The 14,558-nt window shown below is 40.5% G+C and overlaps 1 protein-coding gene across 5 annotated transcripts in view; it reads right to left on the bottom strand.

Annotated features, from left to right (window-relative positions):
- The window catches only part of Ypel (Yippee-like), a 317,923-nt gene that overhangs the window by 12,480 nt on the left and 290,885 nt on the right, over window positions 1-14,558 (bottom strand). For all 5 annotated transcript variants that reach the window (XM_071678610.1, XM_071678613.1, XM_071678615.1 and 2 more), the window contains 3 exons: window positions 5,670-5,911; window positions 5,424-5,507; window positions 581-624 (listed from right to left, as the gene is read on the bottom strand). In XM_071678610.1, the coding sequence (XP_071534711.1) occupies window positions 581-624; window positions 5,424-5,507; window positions 5,670-5,911 (370 nt within the window). The remainder of the gene's footprint in view (window positions 1-580; window positions 625-5,423; window positions 5,508-5,669; window positions 5,912-14,558) is intronic.

Consider the following 14,558-nt stretch of genomic DNA (forward strand, 5'->3'; position numbering starts at 1 on the left):
ATTAGGCTGCTACACCTCATAGTTAATTTTGCATCTAAGAAAAAGTGGCAATGTTCAAATAACAAGTCATTCTTTAAAACTGCTGTCCTGGCCTGATGAATAGGTATGTCAATGGAGATAAAGTGAGTCTATTGTGCTATTGACTATGGGCTGAGACAATGGTTTGAAAAACCAGCCATCCCCAATTATCCAGCTAGTGATAACCTGAAGTAGCATGGTTAGTACTACAGCTAGATGGTCAATGTTTCTTTCCTTCCACGGGTATCATATGTCCAGTAAGGCCTCCCTTAAAAACTGCGGGCTCGTCCTTTTAATACACTGTTTTAACACCAAGAAAGAATATCTAAAACAACTATGGAAGTTCTTAGTTTTTCAATTAAACTTGTCAAAAAATGTCATGCTACGTTCTGTGAAACAGTAGTCAGAACATTCTCTGCAGGATTATCTATCTGCAATTCTGTTTTTTCACCTAGAGTATTATATGAGGTAGAATCACTTCCAGCTATTCTTATCAAAAAAAAAAAAAAAAAGTACTGAAGATGGAGCATCATAAAAGCCCTACCCAGGGTATCATACTCACACAGAGTTGAAGAGGTAAGCCCGGCCTTGACTTCCTTGAAATGACTGAAATAAAACAGAATGTTAAAATGAGATTCCAAAAAATCTGAGACGAGCATTTCCTCTAAAGCTGTACAATGTATTGGAAATGTACACACATCTAATAACCTTTGTAGGATAACAACAGGCTGATATTAAGATAAACAAGTGACATTTTAAAACATCAAATTATCATGATTTTATTCCCATGAGAATATACTGAGGATATCAAAAAGTATTCATAAGACAACTAATGACTATGAGCACAGAAGCTACATTATGCAGTCATATGAAAGCTAAAATATAAATAGCACTTGAAACAATAATGGCTGCCAACTTCTGTGATATGCTAAAGACAACAAAATAACCAACAAATCCATCTGACAAATATAATCACACTCAATAAAGTTAACTTTATTCCTCGCTTAATTAGATGATGGGCCAAAATTACTATAAAAAATAATAGCATGTGTATTACGTCCAATAAAGTTAACTTTAATCCTAACAATTAGTTGAAGGGAAAAATTACAATAACAAAATTAACGTATGTGGATTAAGTGTTAATGACCTGAACCAGGGAATGTATGCCATGGAATAAAATGGTGCTAGCCTGTCAATACTAGGCTATGGTTTCAGTATATTATATAAGAAAGCTAAAGAGTGGGTGTGTAAAAATGAGGCTGGTGTTCATGTGTTCTTGATGCTCCCTTGCTTAAAGTGGGAAAAGTAGATAAACGTACAATATGTGACAGGTGTGCATGTTGTTGTTTGGCAGTGGAATGTTTGAGGAAGGTTCTGTTAACCTGCTGTGACAGTAGGAAGGGTGAGGGGATAGAGCAATTTAAGAATGTTCAGGGGATAAAGTCTGAGGACTGTGGAAGGACATGAGGGAATGATGGGAGGGCACTCCTGATGAGTAGTGAGCCATGGAACTGTCAAAGAGTGCAAGGAAGTGAATTTAATGTTGGTGCAGTGTTGAATGAAAGATTATGAGAAAATGGGTAGTGAGAGCTTATGAATCAGGAGGTGTGAGGAGTGAAGATGAAAGGAATGGAAAGTTCTGTGTTCATTTAGATAGATGCATTGAGGACATAAAAAGTCTTAGCATAAGTTGAAACAGCATATATAATATTGCAGACATGGGTGATGTCTGAAAAATATGTGGGAGGGTGTAACTGCATTTGTCTGAGAAGTGTGGCTTCTAATGGGGTTATGTTTAAAGGGGAAGAGTTCAAGACTGAGTTAGGAAGGCAGTTGTTCAATGTTTGTCAGGTTACTTCAGTGCAAACATGTGTTGTCAGTGTACTATCTGTTAGGGGTAAGCAGAGGTCGCTGGGGTAAGCTTTTCAACTGTGCTTGAGGGCTGGTGAGTTATCTAGTGGTTTGGGTGATAGAGGTCTTGTGCTGTTGCACAGAAGTAAGTGGGAAGCATGTTGGAACAGGACAGTATTGGAAGGATATTTTGTTTTCCTGTGTAGGTGTTGAGTAACTGTGGTTGTTCGGAAGGTAATAATTGTTTTCCAAGATCTCTATTTCATGTAGATTGCAGCTCTTATATTTGCTTTTGAAGGCATGGAAGATCACGCAGATGGGACATAGTTTGAAGTGGAATGGATGAATTACTTATGGAGGATTTCTTGTTCTTGCCCAAATCTGGTGCCAATTATAGGTCTGAGGGCATTTAGTTTATGTGTTGCTTTTGTTTTGATGTTTTACCTTTCTACCTGCACACATGCCTCAGTCTCACTCCATTTAGTAACTTTCTATTTACCTCAAAACAGTTATAATGAACTTACTGTTCCAATTGTTTTCTGCTAAATACTTTTTCTTAACTTATGTAACTGTTGTCTTACGATATAGTCTGTCAAACACTTATCAAATACAAACTTGCAACCACCCACGACTCTTACTTCCACGTGCTCTTCATTTTTCATTTTTGGTAATTTTGCTAAAGGTTTACCACAGCATTGTGATCCTTAGATTTAATTTGTATATCCTACCCTAACTGTTAATCTATCTTGGAACAAGAAAGACGTTCACTATTCTTTATCCATATCTCAAGTATCTCTGCCCTAATGAGTACAGTTCTACATGGTGACATTACCACTCATCAATATTCTGGCTGGGAGAATTAAAAATGCGCAGAATAGCAGCATTTTACCAGAACATCCTAACACCTTTCATCATACCTTTCATCCTGCTACCTTTCCAATAATTTTTCACACCATACTTTCAATTATTTTCATTCTTTATCCATGAATTTTTACATCATATAACATATATTACAAACTTTTTTATTTAAAGTATGTAATATAAAAAACACAAAATAAAAAAAGTGTGGTTCAGAGAACTGAAAAGGGAGAGCTGAATGGTTTGGACACGTGGAGAGAATAAGTGAAGAAAGGTTGACATAGAGGAAGGGACAAGAACAGGGGGGACCAAATTGGAGATGGAAGAATGGAGTAAAAAAAGACTGAGAGATCGGGACCTAACCATACAGGATGAAAGGCATATATGGGATAAAGTGAACTGGAATGGTGTATTACATAGGGGTAGACTTGCTGTCAATGGACTAAACCTGAGTATGTGAAGTGTCTGGGGTACACCATAGAAAGATCCGCGGGGCCTTGTTCTTGATTGGGGCCTGTGGTTTCAATACATTATATGATTGCTAGAGAATGGATGTGAGGGGGTGGAACCTTTCTTCATCTGTACCTAACATTACCTCACTAATGCAGGAAAAGGCGATCAAGTATGAAAAAACTAATACTTGCATGCATGACTACTCTCTTTTCACCAATGTTCTCAGTGCCTCCCTCACTCTCATCCTTTAACTAGCCTCAACTTTAACTTTCTTACTGCTTTTCAGCTTAATGTCCTGTAACTTATCTCCTAATTCCTCCTTCATTCAGCTTTAAGCACTCAATGTTGTTTAATTTTCTTAGCATTTTTTTTTTTTTATATATTTCATTACTGCTCATCTTTTCCTACCTCAGTGAGGTAGAGCTACGAACAAATGATAATGACTTTGAAGAGCGCCTCTTAATTCTGATACCATTTTTGTTATACATCATTAAATCTCCGACATATACGTATTTCCTCTTTCAAGAAAACTACTCTAATACTCCCTCTAAGGGGTTGCCCCAGCAACAGTCTCCATAACTAATGAATTCCAATACCACACTTAAGTCTTTAGTGCCTCACCCTTAATAGGCCACTGGCAGTGGGCAAGTATAGAGCAAACTTATTACAAAGTTTCTCAGCATGTTAAACACTGTATACATCTGAAATGAGAACAACCTTCATCTGTTCTGCCTGATTTACCATAGCCCAATGATGTATATCCAAGACTTTAAATTCTGCATCAAAGTCATATTAGCAGTCTTTTCATAACTAGTTTATTTTGTATTCTGAGCAGATATTATTTCTTAAGTTTTCAAAACGATGTATGTGACAACCATCAAAATCTAAAAATCTCTGTATCAACAGGTTGTCTTTCACAGGGTACCAGTGGAATGAGCTTTATCTAAAGATGTGAAGTAAATATTTTTAGTGCATAAGTGCTGCTGCATAGGGATATTTCAACTTTTGTTAGCAAAAAGCTGACAGGACACCAATGGCTCCGCTGTTAACACCAAAGTTAGTGGTATTTTGAAGTGCCCTACACGGATGACCTAGGGATGGATTAAAATTTTAATTCAATTATTTTTTTTCTTCTCATCTTTCCAAGTCTTTATAGCTGAAAGCATTGGCACACTTCCAAGTAAGTGCATTTGTACATATTTGTTTACCTTCATGAAGGTCTTTGCAACTCTGCAGGTACGTACACACGGTAAAGTGCATTTCTGTGTCTATATACCCATGGCTCTATGTTCTTCCTATATACTGCTGTTGGTGTTGCATTTGGGTGTGTAGGTGTGTAATGACTACTTTACTGGGTATACTTTACTACGTAACATCAACTACGTGACACATGATTACAAATTCACTGAACTGTTACATCTCGTGTTTTTCAATATTTGGCCCCCCTGAAATGGAGGTGATCCATCTTCTACTCTACTACTAACCAGTAAAATGATGTCATCTCACAAATAATGCTTGCAAAACTGATTATCTTTGGCTTTTGTCTCCCACGGAAACAATAACAAATAAACGAATGTATTATGGCTGCCTTCAAGGTTGCAGTACGAGCGCGGTTACCACGGCAACGCCAGGCAGTTAACTGCGTTGCCAAACGACTGATCTTTAGGGTAAGTCATGGCTCCTTAGAAAAAAAAATAACAGTAAACTCTTCTTACGTGTAATTCGCTGATCATATGTTTCTGCACATTATCAATGTACAATGTCATCCACTATGAAATATATGTTGCGAGTCTTTACGTATGAATCCTGCCATAAGAGAGATGGCCAATGAAGGTTAAGGAAGTTTTCTTCCCAGAAACCCCACACTGCGTAGAAACCGAAGGCCTTTGATATCAAATAAAGAACTTGAACTCCTCTCCCCCAAGGGCGTCGCACGGAAATACTCCATGGATTCGAGAAACGAATATGCCAACTTATGTTACGAGGTGTTTTACAGACAACATGGATGATGCGACCTAACTCGCATGATGCAGGTGTTAGGTTGAAAGTAGTATATAAATGTTGGACTCTTGGCAAGGGAATGATACCTATGAACCTTACATCATAAACCAGTAATAACACTACGTGATACTGCATGACTTGAAGTGTTAGGTGGTGTACAATGGCTGTGGTAGGCAGTTAAGATGATAATGTGTTTAATGGCGAGGCTGGGTGTTAGGTGGGCAGGCAGAATGTCGTCTAACCTTGGATATGAGCTCGTCGTGGTTGGCCAGGTGCGCCCGGCAGTGGATGCACGAGTAGGTCCGGTGGCAAGACGGCAGGTAGGCCTACCGGAGATTGACATTAGTCGTTATACACCAATATACAGCTCATTACTACCATTTGCTGCGATGACATTATCATATTGCTGTTCATTACTACCATTACCCAGGATAAAAAGAAATGTGTATCGCAAGAGAGTAACAGTGAAGACCAAGTTTACACCTCACCTGGAAGGTCTTGACCATGGTGGTGGTGATAGGCACAGGGGCCGAGTGTGGGCGGGATCTGTCGGTGGGCGTGGTCCTGGTGTCGCGGAGCCAGCCAGCTCCGGGCTCCCCTGGCTGCTGCTGCTGCTGCTGCTGTCCCTCCTGCTGGTTGTGGCGCGCAGCCCCCGACCCCACGGGCCCCACCGGGCGAGCCGCGCTAATGCAGAGCCACGGCGCCAGGCACTCCAGCACTCTCACCCTGCCTGCAAACGCAAACACAGCATAAGCCAAAGTACCTTACTATACACTAATACAATGTGCATATTGAGAAGGGGTTCTACATCGAGGTTACCATGCCCTACAACACCATAATTACCTTTTATCATAAAGAGAAAGGATCCATGGCTGAGGCCACCACACCATCCTCCCACATATAAGTAGAAGTTCACGGCTGCTGAGACTGACAAACTTCGCGAATTCGCTATTATACCACCCCTGTCATACAAGAATCACAAATGGGTAAACTAGGAATTCGAACCAACGGCCATAAGTAACAGTACACAAAACCCACTTCCTGTTAGCCATATGTGGCTCCGTATCCAGCTTGTCCTTTCCCATAAATCTCGAACCCGTTTACCATTTCCAGGTAATGTCACTTCTTCTGGTCCCTATGTCATTACAGCCTTATAATCCTGTGTAAAATGCCTTTAAAAACCTTCCCTTTACTTATCTGTCCCAGGTCCTTTCAACCAGCGTCAACAAGGACAACCATCAATGTTGGCTTCCCTCTGTGCTGCTACCCCTGTCCACTCTTGGAGTTGGTCGCCTTGACCAAGCAGGAGGCAGACGCCATGCAGTACACCTTACAAAGAAACTTTTGCCCGAGTGTCTACCTAATTGTCTATATGTCTTTATTTTGCCAGTCTGCTTTGCCATTCAACTTATCAGTATTTCTGCGTTTCTCCAACACTAAAATATTCCATCAGCCTTGTCTACACATTCATAGCATGGCCTTCCTGTTTCGCAGAGGCACACTTCCATCACAACAGATGAATCTTAGTCTTGTCGCTTATTCTTGAAATGGCTTTAGACCCCTCCACCTTCATCCCTCATCCGTTGTTGCCGTTACATTTTACCCGGAGGATTGGCAAACACCACGCGCGTTTTGCATGTCCTCTGGGATTCCCATCAACTGGCAGGCTTACACTAGCACAGGGATATTTATGGCCTGAGGTTTACCCTATAATATTACAGCACGTCCGCATCTTCACTTAAGGGTGCCTCCAAGAGAGATGGTTGAATTAGTTAGTTGGCCGTCTTTAAGCTTAAGCTCCCAGTGTCATCAAGACTGTAAAAGTCAAATTGTAACCACTACTAGAAAGATCTTCAACACCTTAAGTGCTGAAGACCACATGCACTCAAAAAGAAAATTCTTCCATTTCAACACGCAACGTGTCACAAAATCTGATCAGTTCGTGACCTCCACAGGGAACATATATGAAATATGACGTTTTCATCGTTTTGTTCTTGAATCATAGTGCTAATTAGATTGTACCTACAGTCAGACAGACGTAGGGAATAAATATCCAGCATACACTGAGTAGACCAAAGAGTCAAACATGACAGGCTTCGGCAAAAACTTGAAAAATAACAAAAGAGAAATAAAAGCCGGTAGCTATCAAGCCTAATATTAAGCAGGGTACTTAACTCACTACTACCGAAATATGTTTCCCATGATACCGTACCAAAAAACATAAAAACCATGCAATGTTCAAACTCTGGCTTGGACAGCATTTCCCCACAGGAGCAGACGCAACCTAATTAAGTTTAATGCCTCTTAAATCTAATTTCTTCCTATAACTCTTTCTAACACCTCTCATAATTTTGTTAACTTTTTAACTGGCTCTGAATTCCACCACTCAACATCACCGTAACATTCAATCTACCTTGAAAGCTCCACTTTCGCAAATAGCCAAGTCAAACTCTAAAAAACTGGGAGTCCTGTTTAAATGCCACAAATTCTTCTCTTCCGAACAGCTGCTCTGCTTATATAATAGAATAATTTATCCTTGTACGATGGAGTACTGCTCTCATAGATGTACATACTTAACAAAGTCGAATCCTACCACTCCATCTTATCAAGGGTGAGCCAGTAATATTAGTTTCTTTCCTTTACTAAACTTTGGACCTCTTTCTCGTGTCTTCCATAACAGATGCGGCCTAACCCTTTGGAAAAAGGCAGGTTTTTCCACTACCCAAAAACCTAAAATTATCATTACTATTCTCTAATTTTCTACATTTTTTTTTCATATTCTATTAAAATATGTTCTCGAATAGGACTTCCTATATAGACTAGTGCCTACATGAAAAAAAGTGTATGCTACAATGTACATAAGCAATATACTTAAATGGGATACATATGCTATGTGCTATAATTTACCTACTTATATCTTTCCATATATATGTATGTATGTATGTATATATATATATATATATATATATATATATATATATATATATATATATATATATATATATGCTAAAAATTTTCCTAAGCTATATACTTACATTGCAATCTACTAAACTGTACAATCTACCTACGATGTGTACTTACATAGCATACGTATGCTACGTGCTAGTTTTTGTTTACATATTTACTAAAACAAGCTTAAAAGCTTATGTCAAACTTATGCAGTTACATGTGCCTTATAAACTATATATGCCTGTAATCAGACTAAATTTATGCTATGCTACAAGTTACCGTGCAAGGGCTAAACGTACGCTACATGTTTTCATCCACAGGTTAAACCTATGCTACAGGCTATTACACACAAACTAAACCAGTTTTAGGTTATCAGGAACATTAAACTTATGCCACCATATTCCGAAAATAATATCTAGACTGCGCGCTTATATATTCTAAAAGCTACCACACCACTAGGCTACAAGCTAGTTCGGTTACCACATCTACTGAACTTGCACACATCCTTGGTCTACACCATTAGAGCCATTTGGCTAAATTTACCAATCGAGAGTCATTCTTGTAACAATACTGCCTATAAAGTTCTAATATACACGCAACCAAATAACCATAAACCTTCAAAAAAAAAAAAAAAGTTCACAAAAGACGAGCTTGGCTAGCATTCACAACGGCACTGGATATTGCTATTTGCTTTTTTTTTTATACAGTATAAATTTGCAAAACCAACGAACAGTGCCATCGGGATATTCTTCCATAACCTAACCTAACCTACGAGTAAACATTATTTGTATTTAAAGTCTAACAAAGCTTTACCACACATTAACCACCTGTCGCAGTCCATAACATCTCCTGCCATTTAGGCTGTATATAATTCAATAAAAGGCGAAAATAATAAAAAAAAGGTTAAAACTAAGGTAAAAACTAAGATCTATAATTAAAATAAGGCTAAGGTAATACACTAAAAAAAAGAAAAACTAGAACTCAGGCAAAAAAGTAATGAACTTGGTACGTTTTTAGTTATGTGATTTCATAGCACTTGCCTATCACATCACTGGCGGTTACATTAAACAGATGACTATACAAGGCACTAAACTATACAGTACAAAAATGTCTAGAATACAGATGCATCCAGCAGCAGACATGTTACTGCGAGCTTTGATTGCATCCTGCTTAGCTTGAGAAACAAGAACCTACTGTGATTATTTTACCTTATCTAGTTTGGGAAATTACAAGATCAGCAAACAGTTTCCATGTTCAGCTGAGAAGTCTGTTTTCCCAGAGCATAAAATAAACAACGTTATGTAACTACCTGAATATCGAGTCCACAATTGTGTTCCTTCATCATGCTGAAGTCGAGCTCTAGGCAAACAAAAAGTCTTGAAAGGAAAATCCTTCATCAATTTGAAACCGAATAAAATGAAGTCCTTTTTTTTCGTCTAAAAGCTCCTGGCATATTATTTGATATGATGATTTACACATTCAACGATGAGAATGAATTAAGGGAAATATTAAGGAGATTCTAGACGAGGCTTTGGTGTGTTTTTCCCTTCCTGCTTCCATTTTCATCAGGATACAAGAAAATCAGCAAGTCACAAACAAAAATTACGACATCGAATGTACCGAGGAACATTGAATTGATAATGACTAGGAAAGCAGAAAAAAAAAGTAGACACTACAAGACAACAGTAAAACTACGTACAGATTGAAGACCTCGACAGCATCACACGTATGAAATACATTTCGATACCACGGAGCCTCAAAGCCCTGAGAAAGGCTCAAAGTCATCCACTGATATAGCTTTCCTCGCTAAACCCATAAACATCGTCAATGTACACACACACACCCAGTATGCCCAAAGTATATAAACAGGGCACCAAACACCGACGTATCCAGCAAACCATGCACACACACTTGAGTAAAACCTAAACCATACACTCAATAACTACCTCCTTCTATTCTCTCTTGTTCATCCCTGTCTAACCCAGTCCTTTCTCTCCCCCCTTCCCCCCCGACTAACCAATTAATTAAAAAGAAAAAAAGACAGTTTGAAAGGTGCCTGCAGCAACAACACTTTTTTTTGCACTGTAGAATCGATGCCTTAATCACCTGACTTCTATTCAAATGGAAAGGTTCAGTAAACAAGAGTGGGTGGGGTTTAAAGATCTCTATTGACAGGTGACGCCTGCAGTAACTCACATTTTAAAGGACTTTTAATATCTTAACGCCAATCACTGTCATATTATCGAATGGATGTCTTTGTCCAGCGTGACATAATCATTCGTTAAACAAGAATGGAAAAAAAGCTTACAAACTACGTTTTATAATTTTTTTTTTTTTTTTTCAGGAAAAGCTTCCAGACTACATTTTATACCCTTTTTTCCCCCATGAAGTGAAACGTTTGCACGAACAAAAATTCTTGTATATTGGTCATCTACCTATAATACATATATTTTACAATAGTATAGCTTATATTAAAAATGCCTTACGTTGAAATTTCCACCATCTCACTTCGCTGATGTTACACATTTTGTCAAGGAGTTTCAGAAAGAGTTAAAACTATTCATAGCAATGAAAGATATGTATAAAATAAAGCTACCGCACTATACGTGACAGTTACCGTGATCACTGATCTAGGAAAAAAAAAGAAAAACTTTTTACTTGTCACAAGTTTATCTACGTTGCCATGAAAAATATTAAACCTGAGTAAAACGTTGACGCTATGTATGAAACTCGAATTGATGCAACATGGCATACAATCTTATCGCGCAAAATCAAATGTTAAGCTCTTTTCTAATCAAAGCTTCTTTTCAGCATAGAGAGGCAGATAGCTATGTGTGTAGCTTGGCACAACGGGAGGAAAGGAATGTGAAGGGGGACGGAAAAGTCATAGTGGGGGTAGATGAGGTCTGAAGGAAAACGGGAATTATGAAAAGTGGTACGTTACAAACATTTTAAAGTTGGACTCCGAACCAAAATTGTTTCCCCCGTTCATCTATCAGTAAACCAATAAATGTTTTTCGCCAATGCGTCTCCGAACGACAAATGTCTCCCGCCAATCTCCCTCTTTACCGAAATATTTTCCACTAATGTCTTACAAGTTAATGTTTCTCATTAGTCTCACAACTCTTCAATGAATGTCTACGAGCCACACAACACGTGTGAAACAATTACAGAGTAAGGCAGCTTGTGCTGAATCTGGTCACATTTAAAAAAAAACTGAATCAATTCAAAATACGTTTAAACTCATATCTTCCTTGTTACTAGTGGTTACTGCCAATCCCTCCCTCCCTCCCTTACGGTGCCTCAAAATCTTTATAATGTACGTCTCCTCCAAAAGTAAAAATATAATCTTACAAATAGTTCTCTACTTCATTACACTAAGACGTGACTCCTGAGACTTCTTGCACGGAACAATGAACTTGTGGGCGAATATATTGATCGTCGCCTAACCCCGCAAATGACAGATGGATTCTCCCACATCCCAACACAAGCTATCAACATAATGCTAACACCAACACAGTTACCTAACTACGGTTTCCAAAGGTATTTGAGGCAGTTGGACCGATCTTATGAGAAAAGAAAAAAAGGTTGAGTAGCTAAGGCTTGGTCGCCATACTACCTCCACTATCACCCTCCTCTTCCCCGGGTTTCTCCGCCAAGTGGACCAGGGTGAGGGAGGGGGATGGGGAGGAGGGAACGTCGGGGTGAGTGTCCTCAAGGGCCGCTCGTGCAGCCATCTGTTCCATGCTCTCTTTACACGTCCAACGTGCGCGCGGGCGCGCTTCCCTCCTTCCTCTATATGGACGTATGCCTCCCAATTTTAACCATACGCTTTTTCCTTCAGCCTGAATGTTATCATTCGTGAAAGTAATGCTGAAATGGACCAGGTAATGCGAGGTAACAAGAGAGAGCAACACCCATGTTCAAGACCGAAGACAAGAAAGCCAGCTTTCCGGCCCCAGGTGCTAGCCTAAGGCGCACGCCCGCCAAGTTTCAATAGCTGAAGTTTCCTTCTTAACCAAGCAAGTAAAGGTTTAACAGCCTGGACGTGGAAGTACAAATACAGAGGGACAACCAGTAACTAATACGACAGGTAAATTGCCTGGGGTTGTCATGTCTCGAGCACTTAAAGGCTTTTATTGATCTTTCCGCAGTTTATGGTCGGTTGCATGCCTCGCTCAGTAACTTTTTAGGGGAAAGGTTTGTCATACGGCTCTGTTACCGAGCTGGTTACTCCCTCCCCCACAGGCCAAAGGAAGAGGGCTAGCTACGAAGGAGTGAAAGACGAATGAGAAGTAGATAAAAATCAAACGCTTCACTTCTACCGTACGGAGGGAAGGGTAGCCCCCGTCGATCGAAGTGAATGCGAGGCTCCAGAGGTTTTCTGACAGAGCTCTTTTTTTCTTTTTTGAGGCCATCATGACGGAGATGGTGGGTGTGGGATGACAGCACGGCAATATGACGAACTGTAGCTCCTTGAGCAGCAACGGGGCATTATGGACGAAAAGCGTGCGCCTCACAAATAATAAATTACTACCCTCAATGTGTGCGTGTTTGTATCTATGACAAGATATTGCAACTGGAAAGGGTTTGTGCGTAGCACTCACGTCAGATACTATTTTCTGTTTCCTCGCTGAGTAAGAAGTTATCAAACTTGGGGTAATCTTCTACATGTTTCTGAACTATTTTCTTTTTCATTTAGCTGTACAAAACACTAAATAGACTCGATCTTCTTGTGTTACGAGTGAAGATTTTGTTATGAGTTCAACAATTCTTTCTTCCATGTTGTTTAAATGTCTGTCCCAGCGTATTTCATATTATTCCCTCACTCTGTTGCTATGCATATATCATCGTGGATATTACATTTCTCAGAGCTTTCATGGTGGTTCGTCTGTTTCATTCCCTGAACGTTGTTAGCGAAGTGTTTCTAGATTCTCTCCAGTTTCGATTTCAGTTCGTTTTGCTGGTAACCACACAAAACACGGCAACTCAATTCCATTCCTTAAATATACACACCGATACATCTATCGTACATTTTCATTACTTCATCATTTCTCGAGGTAAAGTTTCGCTTTACTCATTACCTGACTGGTTCATACTATTTGTAAACGATCTCAAAATCTTAGCCTATTCCTGTCATTGCCTGATTCCTTATCTTCAGGTCTCTTGTAGACTGTGAGCGTCGTATTGTGAATTCTCAAAAGTGAGATGTTTAGTTTTTACTTTCAAGAACCTCATCCTCTCTAATCCCTGACTCCTCGTTACCCCCATCTTATATCGTAGTGCACCGGGTAAAATTTTCTTAACTTCTGTCAAGTTACACACCATCATTTTTTTTTTCTTTTTTGCCAACAGAGGAGGAACGCTTACAGCATTGTCCTCACGCAGTGGCAGGTCAGTCAGACATGTCTGTCCCTCCCGCGGGGTCACACCGAAGCAGGTCGCACCCTGGCAGGGTGGCGAAGGTCCAAATGGGTCATTCTTTCCCTTCAGGCCAGCGGCGACCGTACCTGATCCCCTAACCTACACATCCAGTCCCTCTAACGTGAAACACCAGCCCTTCAGGGGCGACGGAGGTGAGGACCAAGCTACCAACCCCTCCCCCCCCCCCAGTCATCCCCAGGACCATTATAGGGAACCCCATTACCGCCCCCCCAGACCAACACGGGCCCCATCCAACTACCATGGACAGCACGTGTATCTACCCCAGATAAAGGCTCAGGGGGGAAGTATATGGGAAGGAGTAAAATGCTGGGGGGGGGGATACTAATGTGGGGAGATAAATATCAGGAGGGGGATGGGGAGCAATTGCTATATGAAGGAAAGATGGGCTGGAGTCGGGAGCCCAACCCGGAATTAATGGACGGGTTTAAGGGGGCAGGCCCATCCCAACCACCCTCATGCATCCACCCCACCCACTGCTGCAGACGTGGGCGGGGCTGTGAGGGAGGCCACGCCCTTCAGCACTGCAGGGTGAGGGAGGGTGGTGTGGAAGCCGAGTGAGCGAGGGTGGAGGGAGGTGAAGGAAGCTGTGCAGGCCTGGGGGGTGGTGGGGAGCTTGGCCTGCAAGAAGCACCTCCATCACCACCACCTCAGCCAACCTGCTAACCTTGGCGCCGCGAGTTAAACAACACCCTACCAGAATACACCAATGCACTGAACTTCCACTTTGAGACAAAGACGTAACACTGCTGTGTGGCGACGAGTTGAGTGGGGTCTGGCTTACAAAAACCCCTGTTACTGAGTTACCACACAGCACTCCTGTCCTACCACAATACTGACACATTGTAACAATAAACCTTTATTTTTCTATATATGTCAACTTCATTCAATTGATGGTTGTCTTTTTCTACACTTCTGTTTATGTCTACGTGCCGAAGCTCCCGTCTCCATCAGAGCAGTATTATCAAAGGCATACGTTCCTGCTT

The sequence above is a fragment of the Panulirus ornatus genome, chromosome 28, assembly GCF_036320965.1.
Source record: "Panulirus ornatus isolate Po-2019 chromosome 28, ASM3632096v1, whole genome shotgun sequence".
Classification (NCBI taxonomy): Eukaryota; Metazoa; Arthropoda; class Malacostraca; order Decapoda; family Palinuridae; genus Panulirus; species Panulirus ornatus.